The 9571-nt window shown below is 42.7% G+C and overlaps 1 protein-coding gene across 1 annotated transcript; it reads right to left on the reverse strand.

The window, feature by feature from the left end:
* Positions 1-45: 45 nt before the first annotated feature.
* On the reverse strand, positions 46-8051 carry rbm15 (RNA binding motif protein 15). Its single transcript, XM_051424640.1, has one exon. It carries the CDS (start codon positions 7878-7880, stop codon positions 5331-5333), a length of 2550 nt encoding a protein of 849 aa, XP_051280600.1. The 5' UTR covers positions 7881-8051; the 3' UTR covers positions 46-5330.
* Between the last annotated feature and the right edge of the window lie 1520 nt (positions 8052-9571).

Genomic DNA, 9571 nt, shown 5'->3' on the forward strand with positions numbered 1-9571 from the left:
GGCCAACTTCTGTCTCTCTGAAAACAAAACACACACACAACTTGCAACATCTTTAACATGTTTTATTGACACACCATGTATACTTTTAAAGCACACTGAAGTGAAGAGACAACATCATTTATCTACACATTACATTTATTTTCATCTTGGGTTTAAAAAAAGAGCCAACAAATGTTTGTCATTATTTCACTTTGTAGAAAAAAGGGTTCCACATTTTATGTCATTTCATATTGTTAATGTACCGTTAATCAAAACAAATGGGTTACTTACAGTCGACGACACCTGATAGTGTGTTGAACGGCACCCTGGAAACAAACTGATGCACCAACTGCGGCCCAGTGGAAGTCTGTAAAGGAAACATAAAGACAAGTGTAAATTATTTGAAAATGCTTGTTAATGAAATAAATCCCTTGCTTTTAGATATTTTAATGCAGATCAACATACAATATCCAAGTGAGGTCTTTATACTGAAATCAGCAGGAGAGCAGAAATCAGGTGTGAAATTTGTGGTTTTTATAAATTACTGTTTGTCACAGATCAGATGATCTTTCTAGTAGTAATACAAGAACAAAATATAACGTGAGATGTGTCAAACTGAGGTCATTTGACCGTCCCAAGATATCTTACTAACAAAATCATAATATGAAACCTTTGCAAAGGATAATAGGTTATAACCCTTATTTGGAAAGAAAAAACTGGTGACACTTTGATACGGTGTCTGTATATTATAATGATGAAATTTATGAGCTGTTTTAATTTCTCCTCATGTAGGTAAACTGATTTCACCAAGTAACCTTTAGAATTTGTGACATTTTACAATTCCATGTTTTAAGAAGGTAAAAATTAGCCTATTTTCTTAACACTGTATCAAGACAAAAGCTAAGAGTCCTGCCTGTAAATCAACAACTAATGTTAACTTTTCTTTTAACCTTGAGTATATTTTTCTTTATTTTTCAATTCCTTACAAAGCATTGTATTGCTGCTAAATATATTGATGAGTGAATGTTTAGTTGCATGTCCCTGTGGTTTTCATTAACTCTGCATTATTAGACACTGTGTCAGTTTGACAAGTGAATTACAGAGAAGTGCTGGCTGACAGATTAAACGAGTATTGGCCACGGGTGGATTTTATTTTCACAAACTACATTTTGAATGCTAACTGTTGGCATGTGATGAATGTATAGGGTCCAGTACTGGACTTCCTTTAAACCTCTCATGAACAGTCCTAATACTGAGACATGTAGTTGTTCACATTTCTTTATGCAAAAGACAATTTTGCAGCAGAAGCAATTTTCTTATGTTATTATAATTCCTTACATTTGTGAAAAAACTGCTTTGGGCTTGAGCAAGAAATAATCTAATAAAGGTTTCTTTAAGCAGGATCAATAACATTACATATAATCACGAGTGGCTTATTAAAATAATTAATGTCCAATATTAATGATGAAAAAAGAATACAGTGGTTTGAAGCTGCTTTTTGGTTTGCCGTAAATCAATTAGTACTACAAGAGTTTTCTCACAGACCACATCACATTAACATATTATTAATCTTTAAGTGAATGATAGTAATCCCCATTTGGTTTTAAAGCTCTACCAAGGCTGCAAAATCAGCTAAAAATGCCTTTGTTTTTATCTACTGTAGGCAGGAGCTTCAAAAGCAGCAGTAGCCTGTAACTGACTGTAAAAACTCACCCAATTTCATTTCAAACTTTAACATCAATTTGGCAAAGAATGTAAACAAAAGCATCTACATGAGTGTATTATCAAAAGGCTATTTAAATGTTATCTATTTGAGAAAATGTATAATTCTGATCTTCAGCTGCTGATCAAAGCAGCACTATCTTCAGGTTATTGTGGGCAGTAAATGATCATATTATCTTAAGCAATTGGATTAATGCCAACTGCCATCAGTGGAGATAAGGTCAGCAATGACTTTGGCTACTACAGTGTCCCATTTTGCATTTGTTATATTAAAAAATGTGGTGTTGACACTTTATACTTACCACTGCTGCCTAAGCCACCGATACAGATCTGGCAGGCAGCACTTTCTCTCTTTACTCACCCTCATGCCGTTTGTACACAGCAGTCATACAGTGATACCAGCTCTGTCCTGGATGTCTGGTGTGCATTAGTGTGATTTGTCAGGTACACTGTGAGGGGGAGAAAGCAGGAGCTCCGTGGTCCTCAAGATGGCAATGTTTCTCTAGTGAGGTAAGGGGTCCTTCTCAGCACAGAACACAGCATTTGTTTTCAGACTAACATAACTAAAATGGATGGTAGGAGGAAATGGAAAACTTTCTTTCCTGCGTAAAGTGGCCATAAACTTAAACAAACAGATCTTCCTAGAAGGATTTGGGGGAGGGGCGGGATCCGCAGTGTGGATTCCTTCCAGCGTTGTCAAAAAGGGTAAACAATTTGCCCTGTTCGTATTTCATTTCCATGCTGCAGCAGACCTCAGATGACGATGGAGTACAGCTTCAGCACAGCCAACGCTTCACTCGTCTCCTCGGAGAGGGTTCAATCAGAGGAGAACACAAAGATGGGGGGGAAAACAATATTCCTAGCTGAGGTTTGGGCCAATCCTCTTCCCTGAGCCAAACATTAAGTCAAATCAAATCATAACTGGGCAAAGTATAATAAAGACAAATCAGCCCAGTGGTTCAGCTTGGCCTCTGCAGCGAGAGAGCCTGAACTGTAGATTCTATGGAAATTTCAGAGCGGTGTCACCCACAATCTCCCGAGTGGAGTGTGTGACAGGCGGTGATGGGATTTCCTCAGCTCCTATTCAGGACCAGGAACAAAGCACATGAAACCTTTAGAGTAATGACCGGGGAAGACAACAGGATACTGGCACGTGCTGCTGTTTGCCCCGGCCCTCGACTTCCGAACACCGACGCTGACTGCATCTGCCACCGTTTCACACTGCAAACAAGGGGGCAGCGGAGGCTCCTCGGTCCTGATCGGGTGTTCACATGCCAACAGGAACAGTTGAGGGTATAACAGGGGAACATGGGGGGAGTAATTTAAGATGGGCAACTTAGGAGCCCAGAACAGGCCTGTAAGCAAACAGCGATCCTCACACGAAACAGGGGTCTCTCTTCACTGGTGCTAAACAAACTGCAAATTGTCTCCCTTTTTTTCGTGTGCAGAAACAAAATTTCAAGTGACAACTCCTTCGAAACACAATAAGGCATGGCAGCTTGTTTCTTCAATTGACTTCCATCGAAGAAACATGTTTCCCTTCAAATGAACAATTTATTGATAATCGGTCACATTAAGTGCCCAAACGCACTTGCAGGTATGTGAACAGCTTCGCATGGGCTCTACGGATTTTCCTTTCCCATGACATCAAAGTGTACATTGCTCAATTTTCCATTTAAAACAGAAGTCATCACAGGTGCAGATGGGACACACAACTTAAAAGCTGCCTCATTAGCGAGGACTCACAAACACTAGGTTGCCTTCTCTGCAGAGGTTTTCAGCTCTGCACTCGTCTCCTCAAAAGTCCAACGTTGAAGTGGGTGTGGTGTTCACACATATAACATTTCTCCGACATATTGTTTTCAATACATATTAAACCAAACTCAGCAAATCATAATTCAGGGTCCGTTACTATTGCATGACAAACATCCAATGGCAAAACAAAATACGGTAAGTAGGCCTTGGAAACATGTTGGCAGGCATGAGTAAAATACTGTCCAATTTAAACCTCTAATATTTAAATTCAAACATTAACTGTTAAAGTGTTTCTAAAACTTTAAAATGACACAGACCTACTTACTGAACAAATAGCAGGTTTTTGTTACTTTGTACCAACATTTTACTGATACTGAATATTATTATTCTTGGAGGACCTACTGGTTTCAGAGCAATAAATGAAACAACACAAAACTCTCTAAGCTTTTTATCCATTACTAATGTAGTTTTTCATAGATCACATTACACAACCATTTCTAAGGTAGGGATGCACAAAATAAAATATGAAGTAAAAAATATGAAAAACATGTTAGTATTTGCTTTACTATGCTATGCGTATTGTGTTATGGGCTGTTCCCTGGGCAAAAGTCTCACATCTGTTAGTATTCAGCATTCCACAAAGACTTGACATAACAATTTAGTTTTACCAGTGCACACACACTGAGTTCATTGTCTATCTTGCAATTTGGTGCTCCAATATTGAGGAACACAATAATAAAAAGATACACTCAAATCCAAACCGTGAAACTGAACATAATTTGTAATTTTTTCAAACCTAATTCACAACATAGGTAACTGAAATGTGTGACGTGTATCTAGAGACGGTTTACAGTCCATAAGAATTAAAACATGTCGCACAACTACTCTTCAGTACACCAAACTCCATTCACCAAACCGTTTAAGCTATCTTGCTGTGATCAGGGTAGTTACCTGAGGAAGGGGAGATAGCCAAAATAACATATCTGGTGAAGGGAGTGTGGTGTGCTGAAGAAGAGTTGTGCGACGTGTTTTTGACCTTCAAAATCTTCCCGGAGAGAGATTAGCTTTGTAACTGCAGTACCAAATCATTCACTACACCTTTACTAAAAACCTTCTTTTTAAAAATGCCACACCTTTCTCTCCACCCATCAAAAAGTGATTATAGTAGAAATATTATTGCACTGAGGTTCAAAGCTTTGAAAAAAAGGATGTTTTCTGATTCCCCTCATGTAAATACCTGCATAAGAGGTAGACACAATAACACCACCTATACAATCTAAGGCAATACCGTATAATAGCCCAGAAACATATGTGACCTCTGTTAAGCTTTTCATTTTCAGTTTTTTGTTAACACGGTGTCAGAGATGTGTCTTCAACACCATAGGAGCTTGTGAGGCCGTAGTTTGTGGTTTTATTGTAGTGGGGGCATTATTGTGTCCATTCATTGCGTTTCTGAATTCTCTACTTCTTATCTCGTAATAGAGATGAAAAGTTAAGATCTTACAACCTGTTAAATGAACCAAAAATGTGTTTTCTATATGACTTATCTCTTCTTAAATGAAATTGAAATTTATTCAAGCAAATGCTCCTCATATTTACTGTTTTCCAGTTTTCTGACTGAATTACTGTCGGTTTATGACCTTGTGAGCAATTCACACACCCTTTAAAAATAATTTCAAAAACACACATCCTTTTAGTTTTGTAGGAGGGCACTGTTTGTCCTTTTAGTGGATTACATGGCAACATACAAACACTCAAGAACCATACTAGTGTACCCCATAATGCAGAACACACAGCATGCAATAGTTACTGACATACAGCAGGTTTTTTTTTTTTTTTTTAACAATACTTGAACTTAGTGTGTTCTGATTTTTTCAAGATGCTCCACGAACCACAATCATGACCAGATAGTCCTCTTCACTTTTAGCCAGAGCTTTGGCAGAGGAATCCAGGAACTGCTGGGAGAAATCACAGGGAGGGAAAGCATGAAGAACCCCTGTGTTGTCTTTATCTCTGCTCCCTCCCACAGGCAGGCTGATGACTCCAGCTGCTTGTTTTTGGTTGAGGTAGGACACCAGGTTGCGAAGCGGCCGCTGAGTTGATGCTGCAGGGTCCGACGAAGACGTATCCTCTGTGGCCCCAGGAACTGCCAGCAGGATGGCGTAGCCACCGGGACCCGCCACCTTGATGCGCCGGGACACCTCGTCAAGCTTGGGCTGGTCCAGACGGAGACGCTGGGTGATTTTAAGCTCGCTCACCTGCCTCCCCGTTGTGCCGTCAACAAGCAGCTCGCTGGCTACGTTGTGATCGCCCTCCAGCAGGTGCATGTTGGCTGGGAAGTTGCTGTTCTTGAGTAACAGCATGCCGTGCCAGGCCAAACCGAGTTTGGTGCCATCTGGTTTGGATGGCTGGCCTCCCTTGGTACTGCTCTCAGAACGTTCTCTCTTGGCCGGCCCCTTACCGCCATCGCCTGCTTTGCGCTTTCGCTCTCCAACTGCTGAAACACTGCTACTTGAAGGTCCCTTGTCAGACAGACTCTGGGTTTTGAGTCTCCGTTCAGCCCCACCTCTTTCCAGGCTGCTGTGATGTTCTCGTACAGGGGAGGGTCTCTCGCCCCGCAGAGGGCGCTCTGAGTCACTGAAGCGCCCTCCATCTCTGCTGCTACCCCCAGGACTACCATCTGGAGAAGCACGTCTGCGCCTTACTGTCCTCTCAGTGCTGTCAGGGGAGTGGTCTATATGGCGTCCATCCTCCATTACACGCCGCTTGCGAGCAGGTTCTCGTCCTTGCAGCTCTCGTTCCAAAGACCAGGGCTCTCGTGCACGCCGCTCACGTTCCAAGTGCTCCAGAGGCTCAAAGGGCGAGGCACGTACCCGATCACGAATGGCTGGGTTGGGCCACTCAGTTCCAGGAAAGAGCTCTCTCTCCCTGAAGTGAAGTGGCGGTGGAGTCCGTTCTCTGACCCTCAGAGGTTCAGGAGTGGCTCGGTGGACAAACGACTCAGCCACCATGTCAAACGGAGGTATTGGGAGAGGCTGCAGAAACTGCTGCTGGTAACGATGCTCAGTGTCAGCAAAGTCCACTCTAAGTCTCCGCTCGGGACCTCCTAGTGGGAAGCCCCTCATGTGCGTGCATGCCGCCTGTGCAGCGTCCAAACTTTCATACTGAATGTAGGCCCAAGTGTCCCCTTTTCTGTAGTCAATGGTCCTTATAGTGCCAAAGCGATCAAATTCTCTTGCCAGGGCGGCTAAAGGGACCCACGGTCCAAGTCCACCCACCCACAGGCGTGTGGTGGGAGTAGCTTTCCCATAACCTATCTTTATGGGGTTGCGGCCCACTACTTTTCCAGACATACTAAGCTTAGCCCGGTGAGCCATGTCAAGGTTCTCAAATTTCAGAAATCCATATGTGCTGATTTGTCCCCTTGTGGGTCTTTTAATGTCTACTTCTGTTATGACCCCAAACCTGTCAAAAGCCCTCCGCAGGTCTGCTTCTGTAACAGTTATGTCCAGGTTGCCTAAAAACAACGTCCTATTGGCTCTTTGGTCATCTTCTGGAGATATAAAATCCTCCTCACGAAAGGCTGCTCGCTCTGCAATGAAAGCCGGACGTGCCCTGGCTTCAAACAGAGCAAACTCCCTGTCCCGCTCCAGCTCTCTGGGCAAAGGGGGCGGCGGGGGAGGGGGGAGCCGTCCCAAGGCAAGCTGCTGCAGCCGGTAGTCTCTGTATCCGAGCCCGGTGGGCGAGAGGGGTCTCTGCAAATGTCTATGGCTTTGAGCTGCACCATACAAGTCTCTCTCCACAGGCGAGCGGCTTCTCCTCCTGTTGATGTACACCGCCTCAATTTTAAGCGGACGGTCGTAGAGCACTAGCCGTCCCCTGGCGTGCTTCGCAGCCCGGGCGTCCTCCGGCTTCCTGAAATTCACGAAGGCTATCCGCTCGTCGTTGCTGCGGCTGATCTTCACGCTCACGTCGCCGAATTTCTTAAACTCGTGAAAGAGTCCGTCCTCTATGTCTTCGTCGCTCAGCTGCGTGCCGAGGTCGCTTATTTTGAGGGTTTTGTACTCACTCTCGGCGCTGGGCGGCTGGACCCGCTGCTCCCCCCGTGAGGCGGTCCTCGGCGAGGCTAAATCCAGCGTCAGGCTCAGGTTGTGGTTCTTACCGACGGAGCTAACCGCAGCCGACAAACTGTGGTTGTTTCCCGTCCGGCTGTGGCCGTCGAAGTCTCGGTCTCTTTTTTCGCCGAGCAGACTCCTTCTCGTCGAGCCGCCGTCGCTTTTGGTCGAGCTGTTTCCATTATTACTCCCACTGGAAACGGAGAGAGCCCCCATTTTCTTGCTGGTCGGGTGGCATCCTCCCCTGTCTCGAATATCGTCCAGGGCCCGGGAGCGTTTTTTAATCGGCGACCGCTCTTTACCTTTCATTTCAGTCCACACGGAGCCGACCCTTGGGACGCCTGGGCTTTTTTTTAGAGCTGTTTCTGCAATTTAGTGCAGAAAATTATTGCAATGAAAAACGGATTTATTCACTGACCCTGCGGCAAAACAACAACAGTCGCCATTTTGTAAAGATTAGCGCGACGGCCCGCCCCTTCCACCTGATTGGTTGGAAAAGTGGGTGGAAAACTTTAAAGCGCCTGTCAATCATCCGCTGAGCGTTTTAAAATACAAATGTTCACATGTTGTAACAAGGTGAAGGCGGTGGATAAAACCTTTAATAGTATCGTAATACTTATTAGAATATTTATTTAGAGATTTACAGTTAATTTATTTATTATTTATTATTTTGTGAGGCGCTCCTGTTTTTACTTCACTATTATTGTCAGTGCACACTCATCTTAAATGACCAGACTTTGTAACAAACTAATGTCAAATTTCACAGGAAGGGATTAAAATTAATAAAATGATCATGGTGTATGGAGGGATATTTTTTATTAAAACCACAAGGTGGCAGTGTTTGAACAGCAGCTCAGAGGGTACAGTAGCACATACGCCCTTAACTAATCCTTAAAAATGACCTTGGATAGTTAACATGGCCTTTCTCCGAGGGTAAACCAGTTGTAATGTATAATCTCAGGTGTATACAGTAGCCAAGCTCCAGTCCTAACTGTAGGACTTTAATAAGGATGAAAAAATAAAATAAAAGTATTTTAACTTAATAAGTAGCCTAATTAATTAGCCAAGTTAAGTACTGCCAATATATGTCTTAGGGCCTTTTTAATAGGTCACTTTTGAACATTTTGGTTACTTTTAGATACAAGAGTTTCTTTTTTGAAGGTATAAATTGAAAGTAAAATGAAAATGGATGACTTATTTGGCTTTTGCTCCTCCTTTAAGGGAGTTCCCCCTATTTCTGAGTCAAACTTTTGCTTGAATTATGCTAAAATAAAAACACTTAACTGGCTCTTTTGGATATGTGTAAAAACATTTTGTGCACACTGTACAAATGTAGTCGTCTAAGTGTGGCATTATTAATATGATGGGTTGTTGTGTGTCAGATGAACTGCTGAATGAAGTTCTACTGATGAATGTCTGGAAGCAGCCAAATCCTTCATGACAGTCTGTATTGGACTTGCCTCACTCCACTGTTACTGAGCTGGCCACACTGTGCTACCACATTGTTAGGCTTAGAGGGACATGTTAATGCTGTTCGACTACTTCAAATACGAGGATCCGTTGTGTCACAATAGCTGCACTTCAAGGCCGAGATAAATCTTGTTGAGATCAAAGCTCCGAACAGTGGCCAGCAGGCACGGATTTTAATGAGCATTAAATCATATTTTTTTGTCCATTAATGAGGCTAAGGGTATAGTAATTTCCAGCTTTTAGTGACAGTCTTCACCCAATGACCCTGACACACAGAGTGATGCTTAGTTAATAACTGCCTCCATCATTGTGCAGACTTAACTCAACAGTTTTAATTTCTTTTCTGACAAATCATATAAAGCCTTTGTAGCCTGATATATTGAGTCAATACAGATCAAAGTTTGTGCCACACCACTGTAACTTTAAAGACAACTTAATCCAAACTCATGACTGCCTATTATAAAATGAGGTAATTAGTTTCTGTCCTTATTTTAAGTGGAATAAACCGTACTGCATTTATAATAGAGTTT

Source organism: Dicentrarchus labrax, unplaced genomic scaffold (assembly GCF_905237075.1).
Source record: "Dicentrarchus labrax unplaced genomic scaffold, dlabrax2021, whole genome shotgun sequence".
Classification (NCBI taxonomy): domain Eukaryota; kingdom Metazoa; phylum Chordata; class Actinopteri; family Moronidae; genus Dicentrarchus; species Dicentrarchus labrax.

Bases quoted from the DNA above. Each gene is read 5' to 3' on its own strand.
- rbm15 (XM_051424640.1), bottom strand. From the start codon at position 7,880: ATGAAAGGTAAAGAGCGGTCGCCGATTAAAAAACGCTCCCGGGCCCTG.